Below are 13,236 nucleotides of genomic sequence, written 5' to 3'. Positions count from 1 at the left end.
TAGTTTTAAAAAGCTCTTTACAAATTTAGTTGTATTTTTGGAGTAAGTACGATCATTTTTTGTAAATATTTTTGACCTTCATTATTTGAACCAATCTCCAAACGTTCTGGATGGAACTTGAGCAAGCCGTTTTGCTCTGAGATCATACAAATTCTATCCAGTGAATTTAGCTTTGCAAAAACAGTCTTTGACTAAGGTCAAACAAATAAAACTGAAAGCAAATTTCTATTTAATTTGTGGTCAACATGCATGTTTGGGGGGAGAAAAAAAAAACTACTTCAAAAAAGATTTGAAACACCCCCACCCTGCCCTCCCACCACCTTTGGAGTACCCTGAGCACTGATGTGTGCTGTCTTGATGGCTGGCCTCACTCTCTTCTTGTCTTTTGCATGACAATCAATCAGCCAAGTCCATGGACCGTCACAGGACAATGCCACGCCACTTGGGTTTGATGTCTTCTTAAGCTATTGAGTAGTCTCATGTCTCTCTTCAGGCTCGCCCTGTATTTTGTGTGGCTTGTTTAAAACGAGCAGGAAAAGATTATTCAACGCTATTGATTAGATTTTAAAAAATATTCATAGTATAAAAAGATTAAGTAGATTGCAGTGAGGATGGGTGGATGGATGGATGGATGAAGATAAAAAGAGAGTAGACGTGACATGAAATGGTTTGGAGTGGAGACTTGCAGGCTGAGCATCTCAGACCTGCAGAGTGAAACTGCAGTCTGGTGTTTGCTTCATATGAGTGTGTGTGGGAGGGGGGGGGGGGGTTGTGTGGGTGTGGGGCGAAATCAAAGGGCCGAGACGTATTGTTTCAATGTGAAAAGGAGCTAATGGCCGACCATCGCAACTCGGGATCTGCAATCCACAGGGTGCCCCCGGGGCCGGGTTGGTACAATGGCGCCCCCCCTCCTCCGCTCCCTCCCCGCGGCGCGTCTTCCTGCCGCAATCTGCGGCCAACGACGCGCGCCAGGGGGAGCGCATCTGTGCGCGCAGGGGCCCGGGTCGTGAGGGCCGCTCGGTGGGGGAGAAGCAACGCACCCCCCACCGCAGATCCCGAGCAAGAATAAGTTCCCCCGAATGCTCCTGTTGCATTTATGCTCACGCATTTGTGAGTGGAAAAGAAACAATCGTTCACAAAGCCTTTAGTTAATCCTCAGAAAATGACTACAAATGAAATGGGAACTAAATCATGATATCCTCCATGAAGTGCAGTTAGAAAATAAAAATAAATCAGAATTAAAAACAAATGCTGAACAGTGTAAATAAATCCAAATAATGCTCTTATTTAAAAATTAAATTAACACGCATGAACATGAAATTAAATATGGAAAGAAAAGAGTAAATTCCACAATTCAGAATGACAATAAATGCTATTTATTTTATTAAGCTTGATGAACAAAAGCTCTAATGACGTGTATTTTAATATCAAAGCCATCTTGTGAAATACTCCATCGTCTAAACAATCATTAGAATCCATGTGTGACACATACTTAGCATTGTAGATGCGTTTGAATTAAAACACACAAGTTTAGACATTTTACAGTTGTTGCAGGTTAAGTGGGACCACGCCCACCAAGGGGTTGCAGGGGGGGCGTTACCAAGGTCATTGACAAATTCACCTTCAGCCGTGCGTAATTGTGCGCAGCAGCCAATGAGCGACGAGCCCGAAGATCTGCAACTTTGGCAAAACGTGCGCGGACCAGCCCCGATCGCACATTCGATCGGAGCCGGTGACCCGAAAGCGGCCTTTATGGACTAGTCTGCCGCCTCCTTTTACCGGTTATGTTGGCCCGGTTGTCCCCCAACTCCCTTGGCGTTTTGATTTGACTACTTTTTGGTGTGACCATTAAGGTAAGTCTGTTGAGTGGCAAGATGTCCGAAAGATCCCACAGCCCAAGCTCGGAGTACCAAACCCGCCCGTATGACTTCAGCCGGGCTTGCACGCAGATTTTGGGCCAAGAGGGCCTCGGGTGTTCGTCCTTCCACCAGCTCACCATGCCAGAAGCGGGCGTGCTTTACAAGCAGCCCACCTACGGTGGCTTGCCGTCGGCCGCCCCGCAGAGCTTCTTCCCCTTCCCGTCGATGGGGGCTGGCGACTACCGGGCCTCTGAGCTCCAGGCCGGAGACTTCGGCCAGCCCAAGTCTTGGTATCCGTTGGCTGCCCCGGAGTACACCGGGCAGGTACCCGGTGTAACTGCGGCCACGCAGCCCACCAGCCTGAGCCCCCCCATAGCCGAGACCCGGGAGCTAATCAAGCTCCCCGAGATCAAGACGGAGAAAGACACCGGAGAGGACTACTCTGGTGAAATGAAGGTCCAACAGTACCCGCCGGCACCCGCCGCCATGCCCCACGGAGTCTTCTACTCGAGCCCCTGGAACCCGTCCTTTTGGCCGGGTATCAGCCACCTCACGCCGCCTGGCAGCGGAGGAAGCAGCAACCAGAATCCCTCAACGTCTTCCGCGTCGTCACCATCCATGTCCCCGTCACCGCCCAGCAACGGCATGCCGGCGAACGCCTTCTTCGGCGTCAACCCCGGCCAGGGAGCCCCCGGGCCTCAGGGCCAGAACCCGGCATCGTCAACACGAAGCAGCGGATCGTCCAGCGGGGGTTGCAGTGACTCGGAAGAGGTAAGCTGCTTAAACGAATGACTAAATTAATATGCATAAATCCAGAAAAAAACATTTGATTTCACACTATATTATAGGAAAACCTTTCCACTGAAGAATTGGAACAGTTTGCCAAAGAACTGAAACACAAACGCATCACTTTGGGTTTCACGCAGGCTGATGTTGGCCTTGCATTGGGCAATCTTTATGGTAAGTTAATATACACATTCTACCATTGCAACTGTATTTTTAAAAATAAATTAAAATGTGTCTTTCTGTTGTAGGTAAGGCAAACGATTGATAAAATCTTCAAGTGGTCAATGGGTCTGGATCTCACTTCAGAATTAGTGTTTTAGTAATTTCCTACTAATATTTGGATTCACAATTATACATTTTGAAAAAAGGGTTCAGTCTTACTGCTTTTTAGCATCTTACACTGATTGCACATCACACTGTAGTACCAAAACTGAGCTATGGGTGGCAGTGTGGTGCCACGGTGCATTGAGACAGTAGAAGATGCTGAAGCTAAGCAATTAGTTTCTATACTAACTACAGAGTTGTAAATTCTTCTATTTTCCTGGATTTACCATTATAAATGTGTGGTTTAAATTTTTTGATTGTCAAGGTGGGAGAACGCTCAATTGTTGGTATGCGTGTACCCTTCTTAATTCATGTCATTTTTTGGGGGGTGGTGGTTGTACAACCCAGGTAAGATGTTCAGCCAGACGACAATTTGCCGCTTCGAGGCCCTCCAGTTGAGCTTCAAGAACATGTGCAAGCTGAAGCCCCTCCTCCAGAGATGGTTGAACGAGGCCGAAACGTCGGAAAATCCCCAGGATGTAAGTTCTCTCGCTCTCTTTCCACATCTGCCGTCTACTTTACAAGACAACAGAAACTCATACGATGGGGGGTTGTCACCATGGGCTGATGTCCCATTGAGAGCCTCAATGAAAGGCCCTCCCCCCGCTGCTATTGTGACCGCCCGTAAAGCCTCCTGAACCTTGACCTTGTCCGAAGGCCTTACAGGTACCAATGTGATGCAAAGTGTTGATGTGCTCATTCAGATGTACAAGATCGAGCGGGTGTTTGTGGACACCAGGAAGCGGAAGAGAAGGACAAGCCTGGAGGGAGCCGTCCGCTCAGCTCTGGAGTCTTATTTTGTCAAGTGTCCCAAACCCAATACTCAAGAAATCACGCACATCTCTGACGACTTGGGCCTGGAGAGAGATGTAAATCATTTACCTTTTATTATCATTCCACCCTAAATATTGAGTTATTTTTTTGCATTGTCACATGCAGGTGGTCCGCGTGTGGTTCTGCAACCGGAGACAGAAGGGCAAACGCCTGGCCCTGCCCACGGACGAAGACTGCGAAGGGCAGTTCTACGAGCAGAGCCCTTCGCCCCTCAACATGGCCGCCTCCCCCGTACCCAGCCAGGGCTACCCTCCGCCGTCCGGCTACCTCGGAGCCCCGCCGCCGGCGCTTTACATGCCGCTACATCGGCCCGACGTCCTGAAGCAATCGCTGCACCCCGGACTGCTGGGTCAGCTGAGCGGGTAGAAGCGGCGGGCGGCAACACGGATCAACCGCTCTGTCCAAAGATGACTGATCACTCCGCGCCAACAACTTGAAGTGTTTTGCTAATGCATGTTAAGTTATTCAGTAGGCCGGATTACCAAAGTGCATTTGACGCAAGGCAGCTTTTAGTTTTTTGTCGTGCAGATGATTATTATTTTTTTTTCTCTTTTACTCCCAGTTAAGTCATTTAACAGTATTTGAGCGGAGCTGTTGTTTATGTCGTGTTCCACTTTTTTGGGGTTTAGATGTTTTGATGTCAAGAGAATGGTGGAGGGCAACTATCTCGTTGCTTCATAACGAAAACAATGTCATTCTGTAAAAAGTGCCTTTCGAACAAGTTATTTTTTATTCTTTTAAGAGTTGTTTGGAAACGTAATCATCTGTAATGGTTGACTACTAAGAGATTGAATGCAATATTTTGATAACAAAATGGTCCTTGCTGCTAATGTTCTCTGCTTTAATTGCACATTTTCAACATTTCATCAGGTGGAAGTCTCTTCTATATTTTTGACAGTCAAGTGTTGAAATGTTTTATATCTATGCTTCCCCACCACCACTGTTGGTTTGAAAAAATTATGAATGAATACATCTTTTAAGAATAATTTAACTTGTATGTGTATAAAAATATTGACCTGCCACAATAAGCATTAACATCAGTAACCAATTTTTGATAACTTTGATATGAAATGTATCAAACAAATAGATGATTTAAAGGTTGTCATTTGGACTCACCAATGTATTTTCAAACCAAATCTATTTTTTTTTCATCTCTGTAAGTTTTTTTTTAACTGCCGTCGATTTGTTTGTACGTGGGAGACTTTGGTCAGTTCTGTTTAGATCAAAAATGTCTAACAATGATTAAGATGTCATTTAATTTTGATGCCAGTTTTAAAATTTTTGATTTTTTTTTTGTACACATTGTGTCTGATATTTCCATATGTAATACATGCATATACACAATTTACATTTACTTTCTCCGTGGGTCCAAAGCACATTTATTAAACACAATGTAAAAGCTGCATGCAAGTCTAAAGTTTATTAACAGAATAACATTAAGGGCTGTATTAACTTGAAATAACTGAGCAGAGCTATGAGTTAAAACAGCACAAAATTAATGAAAATATACCATCAAACAAATGCTTACATATTGAAAGCATTTAATGAGGAAAAAAAAGTTTTCTATGGTTGTAATTCCGCCGTTGACCGCTAGATGGTGGCACACTCGTTTTTTTCATTAAATTGGAAAGAAAAAGAGTGAAAACAGGAAGTTCACTTATTCAGATTTGCTGTGTCAGCACTGAATGTAAAATCTGCTTCAGTTCTGTTTTTCACTAGACAAAAAGAATATGTGCATTGCTCTTACGCTCTCTCAACTGAAATATTTTTGCATTATTTTGAAGTTAAAGACCTTTAAGAAATTAAGTGCAAATAATGTGTTGCATTGTTATCAAATGTAAACGATACAGATTTGTCAGCTAGCTGGAATCATTTTGCAGGTATTTCAACATGTTTAGTGAGTCTCTCCAAAATGTATACAGGTATAATTAAGAATAAGAAAAGCACACTTGGTTACGTCATATCCCAACTTTGCTGGGTGTGTTTAAAATGATCAGTATTTAAATAGTAGCTCAATGTACAATTTCTTTGCGTTGTGTACCGTTAGCACGATTCCATGCATCCAGGTCAGCGTAAACTTTGTTGGGAGGCAAATGGCTGGAGCAGAGCCTGCACAATCTTTCGCTCCACTTAACAGTGCTCCTCACTTTCCAGTTCTTCTTCCACTGAAAATACTCACTGTAGCGTTTCTGGTCCCCCGCCACCTGGAGCAGATACTGAGCCAACTCTTTAACAGATGCAAATTCGTCAACGTGGATGAAGGAATGAGGAGGAGCCAGATCTTTGTAATCCTGTACCGGCGCTCCCAGAACAACGGGAACCGCTCCCGACTGGTAAGCGTTCCTCCACAGCTTCTCTGTGATGTAATCTTTGGCCTCAGAGTTCTCGAAGGCCAAATAGAAGTAGCAGCGAGAGATGGTGGGCAGGAGTTCTTCTGGGGTGAGGGGGGTTTTTGTCCAACGTCCGTAGACCTTCACAGGAATTATGGTTCTGAGTTTGTTGAATATTTGGCTTCTTCTGAAGTGACTTTTGTAGTTGCTCACCACCCAACATGCCAGAAAGCTTTTGTTCCGCGCAACATCCTGCACCGGATTTTCTTCTTCTGCCTCTTTTGCGAGCCACTCTCCATAAGGAATTGTAATATCCGCATCCCTCCTGTAGCTGATAGTTAAGTTGAAGTGACCTGCAAATTTCCTCAGGTCTCCATTATGAACAGAGGACTCCATGGAAATCCAAGCCCACCTCTGGCCCGGCGGTCTGGGAAGATCCAAAGGGAGTTTCTCAGATCCTGTGACTAGCTCATTGTTGTGGAACACCACCACGTTCGCCGAGGGAAACCACGACCTCTGCTCCACGATCTTGCAGAGCGGAGTGCAATTGTAGCTCGAGCCCACACTCAGCTCATTGGGAACATAGTAGGGTCGGTGCCACATCAGAATGATCAGTTCCGCACGGTGATTGGAGTCAATGATGAATCCCTTCAGCCAGACGTTAAGAACAGCCAGCGATAAGACACATAGGAAGGTGAGGATTTGACACTTCCTTCCATTCTGAAAATGAGAAGTTTTTTTTTTTTTTCAATAAGACGTTAAGTGAGAAGTTTGCCTGTTTGAGGTGGTACCAGAAGATTCCAAAATAAAGGAGATAGTAGCACTTCATGTTTTCATATGCAATATTTAAACAAAAGGTGGCATATTAAAATAAAAGAAAGGGGTTGAAGAATTGTGCCCTGCGGGACTTCACATGGTTTACAGTAATTATAATCCTAAAATATAGGATATAGTTCAAATAAATCTTTTCTCTTTAGGTTTTTATTAGTTCTGTAATATTGTATTATAATAGTGGGAAAGGTAATTTCGATCTCTTTGTATGTCTTGGCATGCGACAAAATTGACAATAAAGCAGACTTTGACTTTTTGACTTTGATATTTCCGAATTATGAGGAGTGAGGATTTACCAACAGGTTGCGTTCCAGAGCCCCCATCCTGTTCAATCCCATGAACGTCTGCTCAGAGATCCTGAAGAAACGCACAGACTGGGTTAATTTTTCCAAATTCCACCATCAAGTGCCAAAACACAAGTTAAGTGCAAATATTTTTTTTGCTCTCAAACAAAGTTAATGCCATGTAAAATCAAAGATGGGAGGTCATAACATCTAAATCAATTGCGCGACAGTATTGCAACAGTCTCACTTTTACGCAACATACGCACAAAAAAAAGAGGAACTAGAGGAGACAGTTCTTGTCAAAAAATGCCAAGAATCTGTCTTACTGTCAGCCCTTGCTTATGTTAGTTGACTTTGTCCTTTATGACTGTCAGTCCGAAATATTGTACACAAAGCCTTTGATTCCATTTCTGGGTCCAAATACTGCTTTTAACTTGATACAATCCAAGCATGAAAAAAAAATCACGTGACATTTTTTTCCCCTTTTTTTCTTAATACAGTATCACTAAATTTGGAGAGGATGTCAGCCGTTCGCTTGCTTCTAATCTCATGACGCCAAAAAGACCTTGGCCTTTTTTCTGGAGATATTTTTGTTACATTGAGCAGACCAGAAATAATCATTGAAAAAAAAAAAGACTATTTATCTGGGCATGCCATGGCATAATTTCAAATTGCCATTCTTTTAAATAAGCAAATAAATAAATGCATACATAAATATATAAATTTCTTGGTTTCCAAGCTATTATCACATGTGGAGCAAGATTTGGACCAAAAAGCAGATGTCACACAAAATATACTATTATTATTATTATTATTACAGAATATTTGCCGACCATAGAGGCTATGAAGTTGTCAACGTTTCTAAAGGCAGAACAGGATGTGGTGAGAGATTTATGTTGGCAGTGGCACCTTTCTATCTCTTACCGTTGCAGTTAGGAAATCACCAAGATCACGCAGCCTTCATTCAATCAAGCAAAACACGCAACCTCCCTCCACTCCACTGACCTTACGACGAGCCGAGAAGTGGTCAACATCAAAGTGCCGTTTGTTAAAGCATCTTTGCACGCTTTGATAAAGTGTCACCAGTTTGAAGGAAGAGGCGGGGCCCATTTGAACTGCAAGTGTACCGCCTGGCATCCCTCAGCCTCGGAAACCTCCAACCAATGGTACGTTTATTCTACCTGGTGTCTTGCGTATGCTAAAACTGAGAGGCTTCTGGTGGTCGTACGGGAAGTCAAAAAGGGAAATAGCACTTTCGGAAAAAAAGGTGCTGCATGCTAAACTGGATGGACGCTACCCAGTTGTAGTGGATACATATAACCAACTAATATTTTTATTCATCCACATCATTTCAGTCCCAGTGCATTGAATATGGATCGGAACTGGTCTTAGAATCTCAATAGTTGAGTTTTGTTTTTATTCACTGCAGTTTTGTCATTGCGGACATTGAATATAGCCAACTTAATTTGACACCAATTAAGGTAAAGTTCAACTCGTTGGCCTCAACCTCCAGCATACTGAAGCTAACAAAATTCCAATTTGAATGAAATAGAGTCATGTTTTTTGCTGAGTCATGCTACCTGCTATGCAGGAAGGAAGGCAGTTGGCAAATGTTTGAGATGTGTCAAAATGAGTCACACGTCTGACAGTGAAATGTTTCCTTCCCAATTTGGGCAAAAATTCTGAATCAGCATTTACCCCATCGGTCAGCTTATGCTTTTTCTTACCATGGCCACCAGGGGCACTAAAGGAAGCGAAGTTGCTTGTTCATGTAAATTAGACTCCTCGAGGCGGCACATTTAATGGGTGGAAAGTCCCTTTTGATACATTTGTCTGCAAATTCAAAAGTAAAATTTCCTTAATAGGTCTGGCAACATGTCCAGACTTTTACCCCCCCTCTCGTCCAGTCTGCTCGGATTGGCTCCAACTCACCTATACGACAAGCATTTTACGAAATGGAGGCCATCATGACACATTGGCTAAAAACATTTTGGGGAATTTTGCTCTTTGGTCCTGGACGCTGTTAAGGGTTGTACAACAAACAATTAAAGAAAGTACAGAGTGAGACTTTTTTTTTTTTTTGCTGAATATGCTACGAGGTCGAAAGGAGAGAACAAGATTTACAGGTCACACAGGTATCGCTGGGAGGAGCTGTGGATTGTCAGGTGTGGTTTGCCACCAACCGAATACCAGCAGCGCACAGACGACAGGAAGAAGTAGACGGAGGTTGAACATTACCACGAAAACACTACAAGTGGAGTCAAATCAAACGAAAGAGCAACCAGCGGTGAGAGCAAGCAACGTCCACTGTGAGTACAACACGTCATCAAATCTTGCAAGGATTTTTGCAGAAGCAAATTTGAAATATGCTTTCCCTGCAGGAACGAGAAGGGATAAATGGCCCAAAAAAGGGAGGATAGAAACAATGACAGTCCCAACATTGAGCTGTTTGTCAAGGTGAGGCCCGTCATTGGTAATTTCAAATTTTCCTCCAAAAAATGCATCAAAAATGACTTTTGGATTGACACATTGATGACATTTTGTTCTGAAAAGACAAACATTGCATTAAAAAATAATTCTGGTAGATTAATGGGACCCACCAAATAACATACTTTGGTTTAAAACATAAACTTAAAGAACACAAACGCCTTTACAGCTTTGCTTTAATTGTTTAATTGAGTTGTTTTGAAGCAACGACAAACGTAATAACTTTATTGCATTTGTTTTTGTCGTAATGTGGGCGTGTAGTCCCTCCACTTGAAATTCCGCACACTTTGGACTCACGACAGCGTGAGCCGAGCCTGCTAAGCAAGATGTAATCACATTTTGGTCAGATGCACAAGCCAGAAGCCACTTTGAGGCTGGCGTGCCATTTCAAAACTTTTTTTTTGTTGCTACCTCCGCCAAGGAAAATGTCAAGGCTTTTTCGATTCCAATGTAATGGTTGCGATTATTTAAGAAATGTTTCAAGTTGTAACTGTTGAAGGTAAAGGATTAAAAATGGTCCTTGCCCGACTTATTAAAAAAAAAATACATATTTTTTTCAACTTAAAATATTTTTTTATGCAAAAAAAATCGTCCTTGTTCGGCTTGATAAAATATATATAGTTTTTCAACTTGTCAAAATATTTTTTTATGCATTTATATTTTATTAATCAATGTGTAATTATTTTCAGAATTTGAATAATTTTTTGAATGCAACAAAGATCAATCGACTATTAAAGTCGTATACCCTGTAATTAAAGTACATTTGTATCCAAATGTGTTTGGGCTCATTCCTAGCACACGCTAATGGTTATGGTTGAAGCAATAAAATTTCATTGAAATGCTGCCAGATTTAAAAAAAAAAAATCTAATTGTGGTTGTAAGGCAACTCTAGGAATTCTTAGAAACACATTTTATTTATAAGCAACACACTTAATATGCTGCTAACATAGGTGATACCAGCACATCTTAATTTATCGCTCTTTATATGTGCTGCCGCTGTGTTAATGGACGGGTGTGATAATTGATTAATTGATGGTTAAGCACTTGATTGTGTGTAATTGATGACAGGGGTAAGTGCTTCTTGTGTTGAGATGCCTTTGATTTCATTTGTGGTCTAAATACAATGGATATAAAAAGTCTACACACCCCTGTTCAAATGCCAGGTGTTTGTGGTATATATATATATATATATATATATATATAAGTATTTTTTAATTGATTATCTATGTTCTTCTTCCAGGCCAGCAATGATGCTGAAAGTGTGGGTAACTGTCCTTTCTCTCAGAGACTCTTTATGATTCTCTGGTTAAAAAAGGTCAAATTTCTACTCACCACAGTCGACATGAAAAGGTAAGCAGCATTTTTAAAAAAGGAATGTCTGACTCACCATACTTTCTGTTCTCGGCACAATTCCGTACTGGTGTTTTGGTCCATAAATGGACAAATAGATTCGGTTATGCAAGAATACAAACTTGAAGGTTAATTTGTTGAATGAGTATCTTCTGGCTAGAAAAAAAATCTAAGCATTTTGCAATCCAAGGAGAAGAAGTCATTGTACGTTGCGGAATTTCATTCAGTCCTCCTCAGAAAGTTGACGCACAACAATGAAGGAACAAACAACACAGTAGATAGATAGAAAATTTGTCAAACAACACTAGCAATTAACTTTATCATAATTGTTGCCTTGATAGAGCACCAGATGTGTTGAAGGAATTAGCTCCAGGCTCTCAGCCTCCATTCCTGGTCTTCAACGATGACGTCAAAACAGACGTTAATAAGATTGAGGAGTTCCTGGAGGAGAAATTAGCACCACCAAAGTGAGACAACCGCATTTCACTCTGCCCTAATACCTACAAGTGTAACGATTAATTGGACTTCTCATTTAACCTTCCGATGGCAGGTATCCCAAATTGTGCTGTCGATACAAGGAGTCCCTGTCGGCTGGAGAAGACATCTTTCGTAAATTCTCAGCGTATATTAAGAATCCCATCCCTGGATTAAATGACAGTAAGATAAACGCAACAGCGTAATTATATTTGTCTTCCATTATCTGAAAATGTATTTTATTTTAGTTGCGGGGCATCATCAGGGATTATGGCAGATGTCTGTTGCTATAGTATTTGTCTTTTTTTTTTTTTTATCTGATGCCGGCAAAGTGTTGCTAGTAATACCGCATAAGTGTGATACTAACTATGGAACTTCTCATCAATCTGACTTCTCGGTACAATTGATTGCATCACTTGAAGGCCTCTTTTTTAATAGCAGCCACCAGATGACAGTGTAGACAAGCAAATATCTGGAGGGTGGATCTTAGTACAAAATGTAATCTGTATTTCCGTTTCAGTGTTACAGAAGAACTTCCTATCAACCCTGGTGAAGCTCAACATGTACTTGGAGACACCGCTGCCTCATGAGTTGGACCAGAACCCGTACGCTACAGAATCTACACGTCCCTACCTGGATGGAGACTCGCTCACTTTGGCTGACTGCAACCTGCTTCCCAAACTCAACATTGTCAAGGTAAAACATTAAAAAATAAATTTTATTTCATGGTATTTACATCTACTTTGTTAAACTCAACTAGGTGGTGTGCAAGATGTACCGTGACTTTGACATCCCTGCCGAACTAAAAGGCCTCAAACGTTACCTGGACAACGCCTACAGAAGGGAGGAGTTTCGCATGAGTTGCCCAAAGGATGTCGAGATCCTCATCGCGTACCAATCTGTGGCTAAGTATCTCAATAAATAGAAGAATGACCAAAGAGGGTGTTCCAAAAGTTAATATACACTTCCTTTCTATCATTGAAGAGGCATTCAGAAAAATCCAGAGAAATGGAAACAAGGAAGTGTATAATGTCTTTCAGGACACCCTCTGTGTCAGATTATGATTACAATTTATCTTCAAAATCCACAGAGCTACTTTTAAAGGTCTTATGTACGTGCTGCATTGACTATTAAATCCTATGGTGTTATTTCTGTGGCGTCCTTTGAAAGAGCACAGAAGCACTCCTTTAGCCACACAATTGATGTCCTGTGCTAGTGTGCAATCACGTATTATTTGTAAATGTATCTACAGTATGTATTAGGTATTTACTCAATGTAAACTGCAATGAAGGAATAACACTTTAATATAAATCTTATAAGCTTAACTCATGTTGTAACATTGGTTTTGATCTCATAGCATCTTTTTCTCAACATATTTGTACATATTAGAGAGAAAGCAATACCTCCTATATATAAGACTGTTATTACTTTGCGCAGTAATTTCTTGATATATGTATTCTGTTGTCTCCAATCCTCACAATTTTCTGTCCCTAGAAATAAAATGTAAGAAAAAAAGTGAATAAAACAAGTTCTTGCTTGACTTTTTCCCCCCCTCACCTCACCTTGTAAATCAAATCTGATTTACTGCACACTTTTTATTTATTTATTTAGACGGTTAATAACTACAATCAAATAAATAAGCGAAATAAAGTGATTTAAGGTTATTTTAAACTTGCT

General features: G+C 41.5%; 3 protein-coding genes across 5 annotated transcripts; 2 read left to right on the top strand and 1 right to left on the bottom strand.

Annotated features, from left to right (window-relative positions):
* Window positions 1-1,638: 1,638 nt before the first annotated feature.
* On the top strand, window positions 1,639-4,926 carry pou5f3 (POU domain, class 5, transcription factor 3). Of its 2 annotated transcripts, XM_088391844.1 has the most exons (6): window positions 1,639-1,853; window positions 1,934-2,630; window positions 2,708-2,819; window positions 3,318-3,448; window positions 3,674-3,838; window positions 3,909-4,926. In XM_088391844.1, the coding sequence occupies exons 2-6, from the start codon at window positions 1,998-2,000 to the stop codon at window positions 4,167-4,169; spliced, it is 1,302 nt and encodes a 433-aa protein (XP_088247970.1). In that variant the 5' UTR covers window positions 1,639-1,853; window positions 1,934-1,997; the 3' UTR covers window positions 4,170-4,926. The 2 variants fall into 2 exon arrangements, with proteins under 2 accessions (XP_088247970.1, XP_088247969.1); XM_088391843.1 differs by having other exon boundaries at window positions 1,639-2,630.
* A 240-nt stretch (window positions 4,927-5,166) lies between these two features.
* Window positions 5,167-8,412, bottom strand: fut7 (fucosyltransferase 7 (alpha (1,3) fucosyltransferase)). Of its 2 annotated transcripts, none has more exons than XM_088391845.1 (3): window positions 8,254-8,412; window positions 7,261-7,321; window positions 5,167-6,853 (listed from the first exon to the last, which is right to left on the bottom strand). In XM_088391845.1, the coding sequence occupies exons 1-3, from the start codon at window positions 8,280-8,282 to the stop codon at window positions 5,816-5,818; spliced, it is 1,128 nt and encodes a 375-aa protein (XP_088247971.1). In that variant the 5' UTR covers window positions 8,283-8,412; the 3' UTR covers window positions 5,167-5,815. The 2 variants fall into 2 exon arrangements, with proteins under 2 accessions (XP_088247971.1, XP_088247973.1); XM_088391847.1 differs by having other exon boundaries at window positions 8,173-8,373.
* On the top strand, window positions 8,252-13,099 carry clic3 (CLIC family member 3). Its single transcript, XM_088391848.1, has 8 exons — window positions 8,252-8,414; window positions 9,384-9,557; window positions 9,630-9,705; window positions 10,976-11,085; window positions 11,427-11,552; window positions 11,636-11,742; window positions 12,080-12,255; window positions 12,320-13,099. The coding sequence occupies exons 3-8, from the start codon at window positions 9,646-9,648 to the stop codon at window positions 12,482-12,484; spliced, it is 744 nt and encodes a 247-aa protein (XP_088247974.1). The 5' UTR covers window positions 8,252-8,414; window positions 9,384-9,557; window positions 9,630-9,645; the 3' UTR covers window positions 12,485-13,099.
* The last annotated feature ends 137 nt before the right edge of the window (window positions 13,100-13,236 follow it).

Source organism: Syngnathus floridae, chromosome 12, assembly GCF_059516105.1.
Source record: "Syngnathus floridae isolate MCC-2025c chromosome 12, RoL_Sflo_1.0, whole genome shotgun sequence".
Classification (NCBI taxonomy): Eukaryota; Metazoa; Chordata; class Actinopteri; order Syngnathiformes; family Syngnathidae; genus Syngnathus; species Syngnathus floridae.
Note: the sequence above shows the minus strand (reverse complement) of the source record. Positions and strands in the feature narration are given on the sequence as shown.

Coding starts and splice junctions, on each gene's coding strand:
- pou5f3 (XM_088391843.1), top strand. CDS start 1,875: ATGTCCGAAAGATCCCACAGCCCAAGCTCGGAGTACCAAACCCGCCCG. Junction 2,631..2,707: donor GTTGCAGTGACTCGGAAGAG/GTAAGCTGCTTA, acceptor ACTATATTATAG/GAAAACCTTTCCACTGAAGA. Junction 3,839..3,908: donor ACTTGGGCCTGGAGAGAGAT/GTAAATCATTTA, acceptor TGTCACATGCAG/GTGGTCCGCGTGTGGTTCTG.
- fut7 (XM_088391845.1), bottom strand. CDS start 8,282: ATGTTGACCACTTCTCGGCTCGTCGTAAG. Junction 7,322..8,253: donor ACTTCTCGGCTCGTCGTAAG/GTCAGTGGAGTG, acceptor GCGTTTCTTCAG/GATCTCTGAGCAGACGTTCA. Junction 6,854..7,260: donor CTCTGGAACGCAACCTGTTG/GTAAATCCTCAC, acceptor TCTCATTTTCAG/AATGGAAGGAAGTGTCAAAT.
- clic3 (XM_088391848.1), top strand. CDS start 9,646: ATGGCCCAAAAAAGGGAGGATAGAAACAATGACAGTCCCAACATTGAG. Junction 11,086..11,426: donor ACCACAGTCGACATGAAAAG/GTAAGCAGCATT, acceptor TTGCCTTGATAG/AGCACCAGATGTGTTGAAGG. Junction 11,743..12,079: donor CATCCCTGGATTAAATGACA/GTAAGATAAACG, acceptor TTTCCGTTTCAG/TGTTACAGAAGAACTTCCTA.